This window comes from Pelophylax lessonae, assembly GCF_965119305.1.
Source record: "Pelophylax lessonae genome assembly, chromosome: 4".
Lineage (NCBI taxonomy): Eukaryota > Metazoa > Chordata > Amphibia > Anura > Ranidae > Pelophylax > Pelophylax lessonae.
The window spans coordinates 120,510,786-120,529,878 of NC_138771.1; the positions used below are offsets into that span (position 1 = coordinate 120,510,786).

Below are 19,093 nucleotides of genomic sequence, written 5' to 3' on the forward strand. Positions count from 1 at the left end.
AGTCAATATGTATCTTTTTATGAGGCCCCTGAGCAGAAGTGAATCAGAAGGCCCCTTTCACACTTCTGTGACTTGTCCTGTGACTTGGGACTGCAAAGTCGCGTGGAAAAGTCATACCTGATATTTTCCAATGAGTACTGTTCATATCTGTGCAACTTCAAGTCTCAACAACTTGCACTACTTTTGTCTTTGATGCATTTTGAGATCAATAGACTTCAAGATTACATAGGCATTGCCTCAGTCCAGTCAAAATTGTGCAACTTTTAGGTCACACAAGTGCGAAAGAGCCTAAAGTGGAACAAATACAATAGATTTAGGGCTCTGAAAAGGTACATTCCTGGAATGTCTGGATTGCAAACTGTCGCTTGCACTTGTTGCATCAACCAAACTGTTAAACCATCAAATGACTAGTGTCATGACTGATCACGTGCAGCACCATGATGGTTGCAGATCAAACAGAACAGCTTCTTTGGGGTTAAAGGATAATGGGGTTTAATTCTGCTTTAAGGCTGTCAGCAGATCGGTCTACAATCTCGGCATTGCCTAAAAATGCCTAAAATGGGGAGCAACTGAGCATGTGCAAAGCAGGATGATTCAGTGTATTACTTAATTTTAAACAGTATAGACCCTTGTTTTTAGCGTTTTACATAGCTATAACTGCAGAAGTGGCCAGCCTGAAGTTATAAGGCAGGACTTAGTTTTCTGACGTTCCACTTTAACAGAAAGTGGTGTAACAATCAGCACGAACAGGCTATCCTGTTACTGCTACAGACTCGGTGTCTTTAAGCAGGGATCTACCCAACTCTACTCATACCAATATCACAACTAGCACCAGAGTCCTTGGGGGGACTCAGACTTAATACACAAGAAGAACACCTGACATTTGCATTCAGATGAGAGGACAGTTGTATTGCGTATGCAAGATTGTACTGTATGATTGTCCTTACATATTGCACATATGCGTAGTAACTGATTTGGCAGTCTAGCAATTTCTGTGTATTTCTTTCTTTTGTGGTCAGAGTACTTTCCTGGTCACCCCTTTCTACACTAATGTTCAAGGGTGTTGTTTGTTAGTCCACGCTTTAAGTAGCTATTTGGACAGGTCAGGAGTTGCAGTGGTAATTAGGGTCTAGGTATCATAGAATTCTACTATACTGTTTTATGCTCCAGTCTCTATAGTCCTTACAGTAGTTCAGTCCGACTCGGGTATGGGTGATCTCTTAGCTATTTTCAGACCCAACCAGGGATAGAAAGTAGCGTCTCCAGACTTACAGTGCATGGTTGGCTGCTCATTGGATGGTGCTTGGGTGGTCCTGGGGCCATTGACACTTAGCAAGCCAAGTGGCATCACAGCAATAGTTTTTTGTGTCTACTTATTAGGGTGGCATTCTGATCCTTGCTGTAGGGGTTTTTGGTTCCTATTGTCTCCAGTGCATGGAGCATTATTCCCATGGCCCACAGATTCATTGATTGATTTCAGTATGATTCCTAAAACCTATTTAATTGGGGGTTCCCTGCTATTCTTCATAGTTATATGTAGAACTTCACAGTGGAGTCAGAGGTCATTTTCCTAATCTTCAGCATCAGTATGGACAGAGGAAGGGGTATGCCTCAAAAACTCCACAGAGCTGGCTGTTAGATCAGACTACTATCTCTTACATCTACCAATCTCAACCAGGTACCACCCAAGAGGATCACCGCCCATTCTACCTGGGCCTGACCATCTTTAGATGTCAACAAAGTAGGCGCTACGTCAAACCAGATCTGCCAGGTGGCAACCTGGTTGAGCTTCAGTACCCTTACAAAACATTACAGGATAGATTTCCTGTCCAGCCAAGACCAATCTTTCAGCGGAAAAGTCCTTCAGGCTGTAGACCCCCCCCCCTCCCCCAGTAGTATTACTTGCTAAGTCCTCTCAGATGCTGCCCTGGAAGACGACTTGAGAACAGAGTTGGGTACCTGGTAACTCCTTTTTTAGGAAGTCTACCAGGGCAGCCCCCGTACCTATCTCTATTTTTTTTAGGCAGACGTTTTATGGAAGGATCGTGTATATTTGCCTGTTGTTCCTCTGGTACTTTTATATTACTGAGGCACTGATGTATGTGACGGCCTTTTTAAAATGATGGATGATGTGTTTCCTGTTTTAGGTGAGAGGAGACCCATCTCTCAGATGCTGACCTGGAAGACTTCCTAGAAAAGGAGTTACCAGGTACCTAACTATGTTTTTTTCAGATGCTGAAAACCGTGAAGAACAACCGCGATAAAGGCCGAGTGAACTGTGGCATTGTCCTTTATGGGTTTGGTGATGGCGGTGGAGGTCCTACTGAAAAGATGTTGGGAAGATTTAGAAGGATGAAGGACACAGATGGCTTGCCCAGGTCAGAGTGAAAATCAAGTAATGAGTGACAAAGTCCTTTTTTTTTTTTTTTTTAAGATTACATACTCAAATATTCAGTATCTATCTTTCTCTAGCGCTCATCGACAGACGTAGTCCTCGGTGATACACCACCTTCGGGTTATGTTACCTCCGCAGGAGCAGGACTAGACAGGAAATTAAAAAGCTCTGGCCACACCCTAGGGGCAGTCCCAGAGGGTATATCCTCTCTCTCTCTGCCTCAGCAAATCAGTTATTTTCTGTCTAGTTAGGAGTAAGGACCTAGATACCTTGCTGGGATCTTAGGTCCTGGCAAGAATTTTTTTCTAAAAGGATTTTTGGACAGCTTTTTTTTCTCCAGTGTTCCTGTGAGATCTTCAAGCAAGAAAGCTGAACTGGGCGACGGGCTGGATGTTGAGATCCGGTGGTCACCCCAGTTCAGCCTACGAGCGCGTGCAGGCCATAGCTCCGCGCTGGGTCGGCCGCGACAAAGTCCCATTAAAAGGACTGAACCCGCGAGTTAAACGTCTCGCTGAAACGCCAAAGACCATGAGTCACGGCGTCCGTATCGGTTGACAGCCCTCCCGCCCCGGTGGAGAGGGGTACTGTCAGGAGTTGGTGCCCGCCTGGTTCCGGTATGGTGAGTAGTATGTTCCCCCTTTTTTCCCTGACGGGTTTTGTGGTGAACGCGGGCCCCTCTCTGTATGGTAAGAAAGAGTTTCTTTCTATCCTATAACATGTCACAAATCCTCCTATTTTGAGTGTGATTTTATGTGTGCAAAAAGCCAGGAGGCTTGGTTTGGGAGCTAACAATCTATTGTATACATGTTTTAAAGATGTAATCTGTGGCATTCTGGGAATCTTATGGGTTAAGTATAAGCTACCTACCAGTCAGAAGCCATGGACATGTAGACTGCCTTCCAAGTCAGATCTCCAGCTAATAGCAGGCCTCCCGAACGGCCATGCGGTCCGCCAGGGCCGGTACCGCCAACCACGCCATATCCCCATGCAGAGAGAGTGTTGTGTGCCTGCAGCACACCGCTAGTCAGCACAGGCCGCCGCCATTTTTTTTGCTGGATCGCACGAGCCGCCATTTTGGCGTAGCCTCGTCTCTCCAGCATGGGGGCGGCCATGTTTGAGGTGATTCTACACCTCGTGGAGCTTGGGGGAGGCGCCGGAAGGCGTGCAGAGGGGCGGAGCCGCCTCCTTTCTTCCTGGGCAGCCAGCCAAAAGACTTCCTGTTTGTCTAAGACAGCGCTGTAAGCTGTTGCAGTTCAACTCTGAACATCAAGTGGTGAGCCTGGGGGTCTATCTCTCTCTCTCTCGATCGATAGGGATCCCTAGCAGGTAACACTAAGGGGTTTTTTTGTGGCGCTGAGGGTCAAAAAAAAAAAAAAAAAAAAAGTTTTTTCTTTACTTTGAATTGTATCATCCAGGAAGTAACTGGAGTTATTATGGACCCTGCCACACATATTCCCCCGCCTGTTTCCCTCGAGGGGGCCTCGGGACCCGCCGGTGCACAGAGTATAGAGTCATTTACAGCAATTTTGGAGTCTATGGTGGCTCGGGTGGAGGCGGCCTGTCAGGGACGGGGGTCAAGGAAGCGACCCCCGCCTACCCCTATACCATCTGACACCTCTGACTCTGATTCAGAGATGGTCACTGCAGTTGCAGGTTCCTCTGCAAGGGCTGCTATCCCAGGTAAAGCCCCCTCAGACAGTGAGGAGGACGCTTCTTCTCCTGCTATAATTCAGGAAGAAGCATTGGTGGACGCACTAGTTGTGGCAGTGCAAGAAACCTTAAAACTTGAGGCTTTACCGGCAGAGGCAACTGAAACAGAGAGGCCTTTTGGGACTAATAAGCCCATCAAGACGGCGAAGGCTTTTCCTGTACCTAAATGTTTTGGTAATCAGATTAAAGGAGAATGGGAGCATTCTAAACGTACCTTTACTATTTCCAAGCGTATTGCTAGACGCTATCCGTTTAAGGAATCCATCATTAAGAAATGGACGGTACCACCAATCGTGGATCCGCCTATTTCCAGGCTGAATAAAGCCACGGTTATTCCAGTGGAGGACACTTCGTCCTTTAAGGATCCGGTGGATCGAAAGATAGAAGCGGAGTCCCGCACTATCTTTTCTCTGATAGGGTCAGCATTTAGACCAGTAATTGTTATTGGTCTAGTTTCCCAGACACTTACAGAATGGGCGAAAATGGTACGCCAAGATCTTAGGGGAAAAGATATTCCCCAGGAGACATCTGATTTGATAGAACAGATCATACAAGGGCTACGGTTTATCTGTGACGCAGCCTTGGACACTACTCCCTTGTTAGGGCATGCATCTAAGTTAGCAGTGATTCTCAGACGTGTGCTGTGGTTAAAATGCTGGTCAGCTGACCTAGGTTCCAAAAAGACTTTGACCAATCTCCCTTTCCAGGGGAATCGTCTATTTGGAGCCAACCTAGATGAAATCATTAAGGATGCCACCGGGGGCAAGAGTACTTTTTTGCCACAGGCTGCAAAAGCTAAGGGACCTCGCAACAAGCGAGGACCTTTCTTTACCGCCCATAAAGGGCGCCCGGCTGGTACTCCCGGGAAAGGCAAGACTCCTCCAGGAGGGTTCAAGAAGGGCTGGTCGGACAAGCAGAGGACCAACCCAGCCAAACCCGAAGTAAAGGAGTACACAGCCTGAAGGTGCGCCCCCACCCGATTTCAGGGTGGGGGGACGTTTTCACCGGTATTCAGGACATTAGATCGAGCATCAACCACTACTACCGGTGCGATTCTTCCCTTCCAACATTTAAGTACAGGAAGCGGTAGTTACCGTTCCCTGTATAGATCTTTTCCTTTACCTTTTCCTAAGATTAGTCCCGATACCTCACAGGAATCAGATCTGATTGACCAGATAGGCCAAGTAGCCTCTAGTCGGGTGACTTCGGTCCCTGAGGTTCAACCAGAAAAGATCACCTTTCCTGATAACTATCAGGTATCTGATAAATGTGTGGGAACAGAAAACGACCAGACTTTCTCGGATGGTCGGGGCCAGATAGCTCTAGGGACGCCTGGTTCAGATCCAATCAGCGCCAGTGGTCCTAGAAATTCTAGGCTGGCCTCTTCAAGCCGGCCTGGCCGACTTGGACATGTTAGCCGCAGACGTTCCGTGGGAACTTCGTCTCAGGGAGTGTCTGTAGTCTCAAGGACCCATTTACCTTCGTGCTTTACAGTCGCTGGTTTTAATGGCCTGGCCATTGAGACCCAAGTACTGAAGGACAGAGGTTTGTCTACTTCAGTCATTCCTACCCTTATTAAAGCAAGGAAGGCGACTTCCAGCAAAGTCTATTATCACACATGGAAGACTTACATTGCGTGGTGCGAATCTTTAGGATTTCCTCCACGTACCTATTCGGTGTCTCGAATATTGGCCTTTTTGCAACAAGGGGTTGAGCAGAAGCTAGCCTTGAGCACCATCAAGGGTCAAGTTTCAGCATTAGCAATCTTCTTTCAGAAACCTTTAGCTACCAAATCCTTGGTGCGGAATTTCATCCAGGGGGTGCGGCACCTGGCTCCTCCAGTCCGCGCGCCCTTACCGCCCTGGGATCTTAATTTGGTTTTGTCGGTTCTACAGAAACCTCCCTTTGAAAACATCAGGGAAATTCCCTTGCTTACTTTATCCCAGAAGGTGGCCTTCTTGGTGGCTATTACTTCTGCTCGCAGGGTGTCAGAACTGGCTGCATTATCATGCCAGTCCCCATACCTAGTGACTCATAGGGATAAGGTAGTACTTCATCCTAAGCCATCTTTTCTTCCTAAGGTGGTTTCAGATTTCATCTGAATGAAGATATTGTACTACCTTCCTTGTGTCCTCAGCCCAAGCATCATCGGGAACATGCGTTGCATTCCTTGGATGTGGTTCGGGCAATCAGGGTATACCTGAAAGCTACGGAATCATTCCGTAAGACGGATTCACTTTTTGTGATCACGGATGGCCCCAGAAAGGGTTTGCCTGCATCTGCCGCGACCATTGCTAAATGGATTAGACAAACGGTGGTACAGGCTTATTCTATTAAGGGTCAGAGTCCTCCGTTCCCTGTTAGGGCGCACTCCACTCGAGCGCTCAGTACTTCCTGGGCCTTTCGCCATCAGGCGTCAGTGGTCCAGGTATGTAAGGCGGCCACTTGGTCGTCGGTACATACCTTTACTAAATTCTATAAAATTGATGTGACGGCATCGGCGGATGCCTCATTTGGCCGCAAGGTTTTGCAGGCCGCAATTTGAGGAGACCGGTGGTCTACCTCGAGGGTTTTTTTCTGTTTGAAAATTTTTTTGTTGAGTCTCATCATTAGGATGAGCATTGTAAACTTCTAGTTGGCACCGGTTGGGCCTTCTAGATTGGGATTTGATTTCCATTTTCCCACCCCTCAGTTGTGATACTGCTCTGGGACGTCCCGAAGGTGGTGTATCACCGAGGACTACGTCTGTCGATGAGCGCTAGAGAAAAATGGATTTTTGTAAAATCTTACCGTAAAATCCTTTTCTCTTAGCTCATCGACAGACGTAGTCCCCGCCCCTCTGTTTTGGAGTTGGGTTGGGTTAAATTCTCTAAGCACTGCTTTTTCACATAACTGATTTGCTGAGGCAGAGAGAGAGAGGATATACCCTCTGGGACTGCCCCTAGGGTGTGGCCAGAGCTTTTTAATTTCCTGTCTAGTCCTGCTCCTGCGGAGGTAACATAACCCGAAGGTGGTGTATCACCGAGGACTACGTCTGTCGATGAGCTAAGAGAAAAGGATTTTACGGTAAGATTTTACAAAAATCCATTTATTCTGCTGCATGTTCTGAGGATATTGTTCATGTAATCTCTTGAGAAATTAAACTGTCCCTGCAACAGCCATACAAATATACCATAGGGCCTATTTAGGTTAAGACAGACCAGCTGTTTTTTCGGGTTCAGTAAAAAACAGCACATGCAGAGGAAACCCACACAAAATATGTGTATGCAGAATTAATGTAGAACTATAGGCAAAACTCCTTTTTTTTTTTTTTTTCATTTTGGATAGAGTAAGGGAGGGTCATAACCCCTGTCAATTTATTTTTATTTTTTTGCCATCTGCATCGCATTGGGGAGATTCCCGTCTTTTCCTGTCCCATAGCCAACACAGGAAGTGAGATGGAATCCCTTGGGGACCTCCAGGTCATCAGAACTATTGTATAATGCATACACAAAATAGAAATTAAAACCCTTATGTGAACATTTCCACTAGAACAGAAATGCAACAATCTGCACCTATTCCCAAATTAACTTGTTTTTCATGTACTAGCACACAAATATTAACTTCTGTATTGCAGAGTACAGCTATCTACCCCTGACCAATTTTTTTCTGCTTTGGAGATGAACCCTTCTCAGCTCTGCACTTGGGTAGGAGAACTCTTCCTAGAGCTGCACAATGGGACTTACACAACACAGGCACAGGTATACCATTACTGCATGTTATTTTATATATCAAACCTTATGTAAAACAGAGAAGTTAAAATAGCCTGATAAATCTGAGACAATAAAAAGAGCAAGGATATAAGCTGTGTGATGTTTATAGATCAAGAAGGAGAACCGGGGATGTGAACAGCTACTGCACAATGTGGAATTCCTCAGCTCTGTTGCCCGGGCAAAAGATGAGCGTTTCATCTATCCAACTTCTAATCTTCAGCAACTTTGGAGGTATGGCAAACTTTATTGGGGGATGCAGGGTGTTGTGCCATGGTGAAATTATACAATTTTAAGTAAAAACAGTGCCTTTCCTTCCTTAAATAAAGCCACTGTATTTAGTAGTCACAAGATCATATATGGCTCTAAATGTTGAAATCTAGTATTTGCTAAATAAAAATGTACATCTGAAAGATACTTGTGTGATCTTTCAAAACTGCTGCTTTGAAGAGCTGCTAGCACTGGGGGGGATTTATGAAAATCACTCTTAACTCTGTGTGGAGCTCTCCTATGTGTGACTCCCCTAAGATCTTCGATTGTGGGACCTCTGGGTGGAGGATCTTCCGACCCTGAATAGGGAGGACTGGGAGGACGGTCTTGAAAAATGCTCTAAGATGTTAATCTCTTCCAAAGATAAATCTATTCAAACAAAATTTTTACTTAAGATTGTGCTACTGAAACATTCTATGAAATCTCAGAGTATAGTACACTCTATGTTCCCACAATGCTGTTTTCACCTGGGTTCCTATCTCTACATGTTCTAAGATTGTCGCAAACTCACTGCCTTCTGGTTGGATGTTTTTAATATGATTAATCTTTGGCTTCAAATGTCTATTCATGTTTCCCCGGAATCAGCCTTTTTAGGGATACATGACGACACCCAAGAACCACACCATACTAAATTGCTTATTTCTTATCCCCTGTATTATGCTAAGAAATAAATTATTGAAGTGGACCTCCACTGTTCTTCCTGTGGTGTCATCCTGAGAAGACATTGTGGATGCAGTCCTACCTTTGTTTAAGCTCACCTACATGAATCGGGGTTGCCCCTGCAATTACAAGGTCTGGCTTCCCTGGACGTCACAGTAGAGGGTGTGTGACATTTCCCCACATTGTCATAGTTTGGAGGACTTACCCCCTGCCCCCCAAGCCCTCCTGGGTTGCTCTGGCATTTATAGTATTGAGTGTTCTTGCCCCGTATGACTTCCTATGACTTGTACTACCTTGGTATGCAGATATTGCTTTGTCTTGTTGGACTCACTATTTCTTTTATGATTAACTGTCAGCTGTGTGTTGCAGTTAACCATGTCAAGTTATTTCTGATACCTAATGTATTGCTTTTATGCGTTCAATAAAGCAATCCTGTTTTGTAAAAAAAGTAAAATTAAAACTGCTGCTTGAGATCTTCCTGCACTGCAGAACATTACCAGAGCCAATCTCACTTGGTAATTATTAGTACATTGGAGTTTTCTTTAAGCTCCACAGTTTTGTGATGTTTGCGATACAGATCTAACCATCCAGCCACTACTAGATTTCATATTCTTAAAGTTTTAGACCCCTCTATAGAATTGGTTGTAGGATTATTAATTACTGTGTTGTGTAAATTCACGTACAGTTCTAAGAGAAACAAATGAGAATGTGCAATGACTGTGCCCTTATCAATGCTTTCTACTAAGGTTGCTACTGTTGAATCAGTTCCATGATGTGCTACCAGGTAGCTGTATCCAGCAAGTTGTAGAAGATGCATTGCACTACTATAAGGGTAAGGTGATATTATGTTTCTTTTTACAGGCCTGAATATTGCATAGTGTTACCCATAATTGAAAGTGGAAAGTTTAGAGTTTACGCGTTACTTTCATTTGCTGACTTAGGTTTCTTCTTAAATGGCGGTTCACACCAGGAATTGCACAAGAATGTGCTCTGTGTTCCTGTACAATTCATTGCGATGCAATTTTCACCCCATTCATTTTAATGGGACTGAAATTAAAAACGCATTGCACCTGGTATTCATGGTACTGCAGTACCATGAAATTTGGTGCAGGCAAATGCAATGCCTTTGCGATCTGCGTTTGGGGTGTCATCAGGAATCTATTGACACCCGCAGCAGATCGCACCCCCAGTGCGTTTGGGGGTGTCATCAGGAATCTATTGACACCCGCAGCAGATCGCACCCCCAGTGCGTTTAGAACGTGCAGGGAAAGTGGGTTTCCCGTACCACATTTTGGTATGAACTGGTGCTAAGGCATAACGTTTATTTATCTTTAGAAGCTGTCAAATATAAAATCGTGAGTTGGCCAAAAAATTTGTCATCTGAACTCCAAACTTTCTACATTTTACATAAGCTAATATTTTATTGGTTCTCTGAGCACTTTTTAAGGTTTATGATTTGTGGTGTATTTCGCTTAAAGCAAACTTTTTCTGTGAGAATTACAGGACCTGCCATTGCTTACATGTAAAACTGCTAGTTCCCTTGTTCTCATGTAGATCCGGAGGATTCTATGGCTCTGCCTTACTGACCTAAAACAAGCTTGTGGATTAGGGGTTTTAAACAAAATCTTTATTCTACAAAAATAATCCCTACACATCCCTTACTTAATTGCTCTGTAATTTATCTTGAAATTGTTTTTACTGTGTTTTTCTGCCTCCTTGTAATGTTCTCTGTGAGATCCTGAAACCTCTCCTTTTCCCTCTTCACTTCTGTTTGTTTGGAATGATCAGTGCACATTAGTTGTTGTCACAGTTACTTTTTTTTTTTTTTAATCAGAGTTTATTGCCACTTAAACATTTTTTACCTGTTTGTTTTGTGTCAGTGACTCAGACCAGGAAACTATCTTTTTTTTTTTAATTTTTTTTTTTTTATAAAAGATTAGCAACAGCAGTTTGCCTATTTTCTCTTCACTTGTTTCCTTTTCCTAATTCTTGTGTATCACTCTAACTTTTCAGTTATTTTAAAGTGATTGTAAAGCTTGGCTTTTTTTGAATAAATAAAAACAAATATGTCATACTTACCTGCTCCGTGCAATGGTTTTGTTCAGTGCAGCGCCGATCTTCCTCTTTTGGGTCCTCAACCGGCGCTCTTGGCGCCAAATTCCTCCCCCCTCCACTCTGTATGCTATGAGGGAACTCGTGTGACTCGCTCCTAAGCCCCCACAAGACATGCAAAATGGGGCTCAGCCCAGTTCCTCGTCACTGACTCGAATTGTCAGCAGCAGGGGCGAGCGAGCCAAGAGAGCCTCAGTTCTTGTGTACATCGCTGGATTACGATCAGGCTCAGGTATGCAGGAAGGGCAGAAGTTTTTTGTTTTTTTTTGTTTTTTTAACCTTACTACATAGAACATAGGATGCAGTTAGCTAATAAAACCTTTTGCCTTTACAACCACTTTAAACGTAACCCCCTCACGCTGGTGGTACGCATATATGCGGCCTCTTGGCAGGTGGGCCTTAACGCAGAGCGGCTGCATCTATACATACCAGATCGTAAACAGAGCTGTGCTGAGCGTGCAGCTAACAGTAAAATGTCTACTTGCGATGGGGAGCTTTCCAATCATGTGATTGCTGTGACAGCCAGTCACGTGATCACAAACCCCCGCCTCCCAGCTTCCGAAACCTTTTAAAGGGTCCAGAGGTGTCGGAGTTGGGGGTTAAAGTAGAATTGAACTTTCAAGCAGAATTATATTTTTTTGGAGCAGGCTAAATAAAACAGGATAATGTATACTAATAAAAGGACTTTAAAAATAGAATATGAACAACATTTTTGGTTAAGATTTTGGTTTTTCGTTTTCTCTAAAAAATGATTTATTAATAAATTAAGTCTTTTAAGTTGTTTAACTGACATGTACGTATATTAAAAATATTGTTTATCAACAGAAATCCGAGAAGGAGGAGCAAAACTTCTTGTTGAAGCTATACAGTCTTTACTAGGAACATTGCCCCAGTCCCAACCCAGTCCGGCTGTAACAGTAATAAACACTTTGCCTTGGGAGCGCACCGAAGTTATTTCTATGTCTGGACCATCAGAAGAGCAGAAATTGGGTAAAATTATTACTATAAATAGAATAAGTCTGCTACTGTATGATTTGTAAATGTGTGTACAGTATCTCACAAAAGTGAGTACACCCCTCACATAAATTTGCTGTCCCCTCAAAATAAATCAACACACAGCCATTAATGTCTAAACCCCTGGCAACAAAAGTGAGTACACCCCTATGTGAAAATGTCCAAATTGGGCCCAATTAGCCATGTTCCCTCCTCAATGTCATTTGACTCGATAGTGTTACAAGGTCTCAGGTGTGAATGGGGAGCGGGAGTGTTAAATTTGGTGTTACCGCTCTCACTCTCTCACACTGGTCACTAGAAGTTCAACATGGCACCTCTTGGCAAAAAACTCTCCGAAGAAAATAATTCTTGCTCTACTTAAAGATGGCCTAGGCTTTAAGAAGATTGCCAAGACCCTGAAACTGAGCTGCAGCATGGTAGCCAAGACCATACAGCGGTTTAACAGGACAGGTTCCACTCAGTACAAGCCTCGCCGTGGTCGACCAAAGAAGTTGAGTGCACGTGCTCAGCATCATATCCAGAGGTTGTCTTTGGGAAATAGATGTATGAGTGCTGCCAGCATCGCTGCAGAGGTTGAAGGCGTGGGGCATCAGCCTGTCAGTGCTCAGACCATACGCCGCACACTGCATCAAATTAGTTTGCATGGCTGTCACCCCAGAAGGAAGTCTCTTCTAAAGATGATGCAGTAGAGAAAGCCCGCAAACAGTTTGCTGAAGACAAGCAGACTAAGGAAATGGATTACTGGAACCATGTCCTGTGGTCTGCTGAGACCAAGATAAACTTATTTGGTTCAGATGGTGTCAAGCGTGTGTGGCAGCAACCAGGTGAGGAGTACAAAGACAAGTGTGCCTTGCCTACAGTCAAGCATGGTGGTGGGAGTGTCATGGTATGGAGCTGCATGGATTCTGCCGGGACTGGGGAACTACAGTTTGAGGAAATCATGAATGCCAACATGTACTGTGACATTCTGAAGCAGAACAAGATCCCTTCCCTTTGGAGACTGGGCTGCAGGGCAGTATTCAAACATAATGGCCCTGAACACACCTCCAAGATGACCACTGCCTTTCTAAAGAAGCTGAGGGTAAAGGTGATGGACTGGCCAAGCATGTCTCCAGACCTAAACCCTATTGAGCATCTGTGAGGCGTCCTCAAATGGAAGGTGGAGAAGCACAAGGTCTCTAACATCCACCAGCTCCATGATGTCTTCATGGAGGAGTAGAAGAGGACTCCAGTGGCAACCTGTGAAGCTCTCATGAACTCCATGCCCAAGAGGGTTAAGGCAGTGCTGGAGAATAATGGTGGCCACACAAAATATTGACACTTTGGGCTCAATTTGGACATTTCACTTAGGGGTGTACTCACTTTTGTTGCCAGCGGTTTAGACATTAATGGCTGTGTGTTGAGTTATTTTGAGGGAACAGAAAATTTACACTGTTATACAAGCTGTACACTCACTACTTTACATTGTAGCAAAGTGTCATTTCTTTAGTGTTGTCACATGAAAAGATCTAATAAAATATTTGCAAAAATGTGAGATACTGTATCTGTTATATGATGCATTAGCAATGTCAAGTATGTGTCTCACATTGTGAAATAATGGAAAATGTTTGACACAGTGCTTCTATAGGTCCGAGACTGCAGACCTACTACAGGAGACGGTCAGACTGCAGACCTACTACAGGAGATCCATCCAATTACTTCAGTATAACCAGCCTTTCGGGCTTTTTTCACTTGACCACTGGTGGCCGTGATCATTGTATTTACCAGCAGGCTAGGCTCCCAGAACACAGTAATGCTGCGGGATAGATTCACAACCCTGACTGTTGATGGAGAAATCAAGCAATTTTCTTTCTTTTAACCCGTGGTCGAAGGAAAGAAAATTGCATAATCATTGGCCTGCTGTACTTTCACTCTCCCATGTTTACAATTCAGCTGCCAGGAACAAAGGAAAGTCTTTTGCAAGGTTTGAATCCGTAGAGTCATAGCTTGCACAGGGCAGGGGTATGGACTCTCCATGTGACAGTACTGATTGGTCCAGTGACAACACATACCTGTAAGTACCATATTTATCCTTTGGCGCCCAGCTTCAGTATCTGAAATCACCTACCTGGAACAAGAGATAAAGAATTTTGATTTTTGTCTGAGTTTATATGTTTGTTCTGGGTCTGACCTGGGATCTCTTGAAGTTGGAAATAGACAGCTAATATTTGTAGAAGTTGGCCACTGAATATATTTCTCGAATTACTACTAATAATAGTGTTCATATTAAACCATTTGAATGAAAGTATTGAGGCTGTTCATATCAGATTGCAATATATCGATGTAAGAAAGTGACCCACTAACATATATGCAGGTATAATCTAGCAGTTACAGTATGCACTGTAGAAGAGATAGGTAATAGATGCACAGTGCTTCGTATATAGAGTCTTGTATGAATGAACCTATTGGAGGGAGCCAACTAAAATACATCTGCAAAATGATGGCCTGCTTAACCATCAGGGGGTCAAATAGCTGTCCCTTACTACCATATCATAAATCTTCTTGTAAACTTCTCATTTACTTATGGTTACATCTGTACACTGTTGCCATTATTTTATGTGATGATTATTTTCCTCAAGGTCTTGTGAAGGTGCCCAGTATGGGTTATGTTGTGATGCCTGAAATCATTAATTCTTGTACTCCAGTGACAGTTGTCATGCAGGTATGTACAAATGAAGAATATATAATTCAAAATTAAGTATGTAAGGGCTCTTTCATACTGGCGCTGAAAATAGGCAGTTGGGTCGCGTTAACACTTCCCGAATGCCTATCAATGCCATTCAAAATTGTTACAGGGAGTGGATGGAGGTGTTTACACTGCAGTATTAGCGATGCTTAGTGTTGCGGCAAGACAAAAATAATGCTGCCTGCAGAGTTTGGCAGGCATTGACGCTTTGCAACTGCCTCCATTCACTTCTATTGAAACGCACCTTAACTACACTGTAAATGCGCCTATGGCATTTACCATACAGTTGCAAAGCGTCAAAAGTGAATATTTCCTATTTTAGCCTTGTAAAAAAAAAAAACTAAAAACACCCTGCATTTGAAAAGTGTTACCGGATGCAATATGAATGCCTGTTAATGCGCTTTTAGGCTGCTTTAAAATTTAACGCAATTGTGAAAGAGCAACAGACTAATATGCAGCACAGCTGATTGGCTCCTTGTGCTGCTTGCCCACCTTCAAGTCTTATCTTTGCTGTACAGATTCTGCAAGAGGCTAAAACCAGGTCAGATCTAGGTACTAAAACTGATTGTATTAAAAAAAAAAAATGGAGGATCTGCTCTAATTTGTGCTTTTTATTTTTTGCCTTCAATTTTAAAGTGGTAAACCCAAAACCAAAAATTAAATATATTGCTGTTTAGTATTTCTTAAATGTGGTGGCTGCATTCGCTTTTTTTTTTTCCTTTATTTTCACCTGGTGATCCAGCCAGTAATACACTTCCCGTCTTTGGGTGTCTCCACTCTGGATGGAGGAGCAGTGGGACACCCTTGGACAGCAGCAATGTCAATTTTGGAAGAGGGTAGCGTTATATGTACTAGCAAGATGGACTTGACTATCAAACTAAATTCAAACTCCAGTTAATACTTTTTAGGCAGTTAGAGGAAATTTTCTTTTTATTTTCTTCTTGGGATAAAGGCTTTACATACATGAAAATATCTGACCATTGTAAGCACCCCTGTCAGTGTTATATTTTTAGTCTCAAAAATCTAACTGGCATTTTTTGCTGAACAGCGTGGTCTGTTAAGTTATTAAAGAGGTTAAAAAATAACTGATTTACTGACTGGATCACCAGGGGAAAAAAAAAGGTAAAAAAGAAAGCTAATGCAGCCAGAATTTATAAGCTGCAGGATATTATTTTTTTTGCTTTTGGGTTTAATACCGCTTTAACCTTTTAAACCTCTGCTTCATGTGTGAGTAATATGAGCAGGGAATATCAAATCACTACAACATCTTCTGTCTCCTGATATTTCTGTACATATAAAGAAATGTTAAATATTTAGACAGAAATCAATGTGTCGCATAAGTATTGTAGGTTCACTTATATTTATTTGGCTATTGGTTGCTTTCATCTTGTATGAAAATTTTCCAAAGAAAGTTATATTCTTGCTCACAGAAACCAATCTTACAACTGTCATTTTTTATTATCCAGTTTTGAAATAATAGAACTGCTTTTTTTATACATAAAGCTCACTTTGTGAGTAAGCATATGTTTATGTGTGTGCTATTTTATTAGGATGATGGCTCGGTAGTCATGAAGAATGAAATACTTGCTGCCAACTTTGACTCTTTGGGACGTCTGACATCTCTGAGACTGTTATCCTGCAACAGGTATAAGACCTAACTAAGCACCACATTGAAATGATATCCACTTAAATAGAGGCTCAAGCTACATGGTCCGACCATGTTTTCCCAATTTTAGAATTGCAATTTATGAACAAGACTACAGTGTTAAAGCGGAGTTCAAGTCATTTTTTTATTAAAAGTCAGCAGCTACAAAAAAGTGTAGCTGCTGACTTTTAATAAACAGTCACTCGCTTGACCACGATCTAGCAGTGCACTCACCCACAGACGGGTGCCCACTGCGCATGCTTGAGCAGGGTGCTGCACTTCACTCTGACTGGTCCCAAAGTCTTCTAGGACCTGCCATGTGTCCTTGAAGACTTTGGGAAGGAGAACTTCCGCTTCCAATTACCTAAGACCGGAACTGAAGTGGGAGCAGGTACATGTCAAAATCGGGTTCCTGCACAAACAGGAGTCGGGGAGGATACATAAAAGTGGAAGTTGCACTTTGGGTGGATCTCTGCTTTAAGGTATAGTAGTCCTTTTGATACAGTAAAGCATAGTAAAGAGGTTGCTTTTTTGGTAATAGCACCCAAAAGTAAGTTAAACCAGTTTTAGGCAACGGCTAGCAGCTGATGGAATGGTGTAATACAATGACAATTTATTGGATGAAAACAAGGATAATTATGACATCTTACTGGAGAAAAACTGTAAGTTGTTAACCTGAGCAGATATATATAACACAGACCACAAGTAGATGGCAAAACATAATTCCAAAGAATGGCACCATAGCATACATTGGATCAAGGTAAAGCATATAGTAGTGTTATGGCTGCATCAGTAAAAACTTGACGCGTTTTGTGCGCTAAACGCACTTCCTCAGGAGTGGATGCAGGACATAGGTCTGCAAAAAAATGTGTGTATGAGTATCTAAGGAATCTCACAATTATCCCAAAAATAAGGGAAAAAGGGAGAATGTATGATGACTTGCAGATCAGTTCAGAGTTTAAAATGGTATTGAAGATGGAAGGTAGCTGAAAAATCTATATCCAACCCAGGAGCTGTGGGAGCATAACGAACGGCGGTCCAGGGCACAGCCCAAGCCCACTCCAAAAATGGGAGGTCCACAAAAGAAGTAGAAAAATATTCATACAGCAGCTACAAGCATTGTCTGTAAAGAAAGTAGAATAAACAATATATAAGAAGTATTGGAATATTGCTGATTGCATGTTAATATAGAAAAACCTGGGAAACCTGATCCAACCACAGAAAAGGTAGAAACTTCTTAAGAAATAGAAATTGGAACATAGGATCAGCAACCAAGAAGATGGGAAGTGGTGAGGTGAAAAGAAAAGAATGATTGGGAAAGCAAAAGAAGTTGACACCAAAACGACACCAACAATACACCATCAACAAGTGATAAGTGTTGGGGCTTAACATGTGAGAAGACTTACACAATTATTGATGGCTCTTTAACTTTGGTCGCAATAGACTCCATGTTTAGATGGGCCTTCTTTGGCTTTGTCTATTGTTGGTGTCTTTCTTTTTTTAACCTCACCACTTTCCGTCTTCTTGGTTGCTGAACCTATGTCCAAATTTCTATTTCTTACTAAGTTTCTACCTTTTCTGTGGTTGGATCAGTTTTCCCAGGTTTTTCTATATTAACATGCAAGCAGCAATATTCCAATACTTCTTATATATTGTTTATTCTACTTTCTTTACAGACAATGCTTGTAGCTGCTGTATGAATATTTTTCTACTACTTTTGGGGACCTCCCTTTTTTTGAGTGGACTTGGGTTGTGCCCTGGACCGCCGTTTGGTTATGCTTCCACAGCTCCCAGGTTGGATATATATTTTTCAGCTACCTTCCATCTTCAATACCATTTTAAACTCTGAGCTGATCTGTAAGTCATCATACATTATCCCTTTTTTTCCCCTTATTTTTGGGATAATTGTGAGATTCCTTAGATACTCATACACACATTTTTTTGCGGACCTATGTCCTGCATCTGCTGAGAGAGTGCGTTTAGTGCACGAAACGCGTCAAGCTTTTACTGATGCAGCCATACCTCTACTATATTCTTGATCCAATGTATGCTATGGTGCCATTCTTTGAAATTATGTATTGCTATCTAATTGTTGTCTGTTTTATATAGGCTCATGTTAACAACTTACATTTTTTTCGTCTGTAAGATGTCATGATTATCCTTGTTTTCATCCAATTATTAATAAATTACACCATTCCATCAGCTGCTAGCCATCACCTCATTTAAAGTCTCAACCTCTTTCTCTCATTTACTCTATATATAAGGATGAAGATGCCTGTCCGTTTATGTACCAGGTGTCTCATTTCAAGCCCCAATCCCCCCCCCCCTTCCTAATTAAACCAGTCTTTTAGTTTGCACGCTTGGGGAGTCCGAAAGTGTTTCTTTAGCATATTGCCATGACTACAGTTGCTAAGTAGTTAGCACTTAAACCTAGCAGCACTAGGTTTGTCTGTTTGAATCCCTACCACGGTACTACCTGCCTGGAGTTTGTATCTCCCTGTGCCTATGTGGGTTTCCTCCCAGGTACTCTGGTTTCCTCCCACACTCCAAAGACTTGCTGGTGAGTAATTGGGTCCTGTCTAAATTGACCCTAGTATTGCATGTATGCATGTGAGGTAGGACTCTTAAATGTAAGCTCCTTGAGGCCAAGGGCTATGTATGTGCAATATGTAAAGTGATACGTAAATTGTCAGCCCTATATAAATGTCTGTAAAATAAAAATAATTAAATGCATTGGGATGCCACACAAAGTCAGGGACCGAATGTGCATATGGGATTCATTTTCTTTATATGTTTTTTGTATTGTTCTATTT

General features: G+C 42.6%; 1 protein-coding gene across 1 annotated transcript in view; it reads left to right on the plus strand.

Annotated features, from left to right (window-relative positions):
* MAN2C1 (mannosidase alpha class 2C member 1) overlaps positions 1-19,093 on the plus strand; it is a 95,387-nt gene that overhangs the window by 48,124 nt on the left and 28,170 nt on the right. The window contains exons 12-18 of the mRNA XM_082256823.1: positions 2,233-2,378; positions 7,722-7,845; positions 7,967-8,088; positions 9,531-9,616; positions 11,722-11,886; positions 14,529-14,611; positions 16,186-16,280. Of these exons, the coding sequence (XP_082112949.1) occupies positions 2,233-2,378; positions 7,722-7,845; positions 7,967-8,088; positions 9,531-9,616; positions 11,722-11,886; positions 14,529-14,611; positions 16,186-16,280 (821 nt within the window). The remainder of the gene's footprint in view (positions 1-2,232; positions 2,379-7,721; positions 7,846-7,966; positions 8,089-9,530; positions 9,617-11,721; positions 11,887-14,528; positions 14,612-16,185; positions 16,281-19,093) is intronic.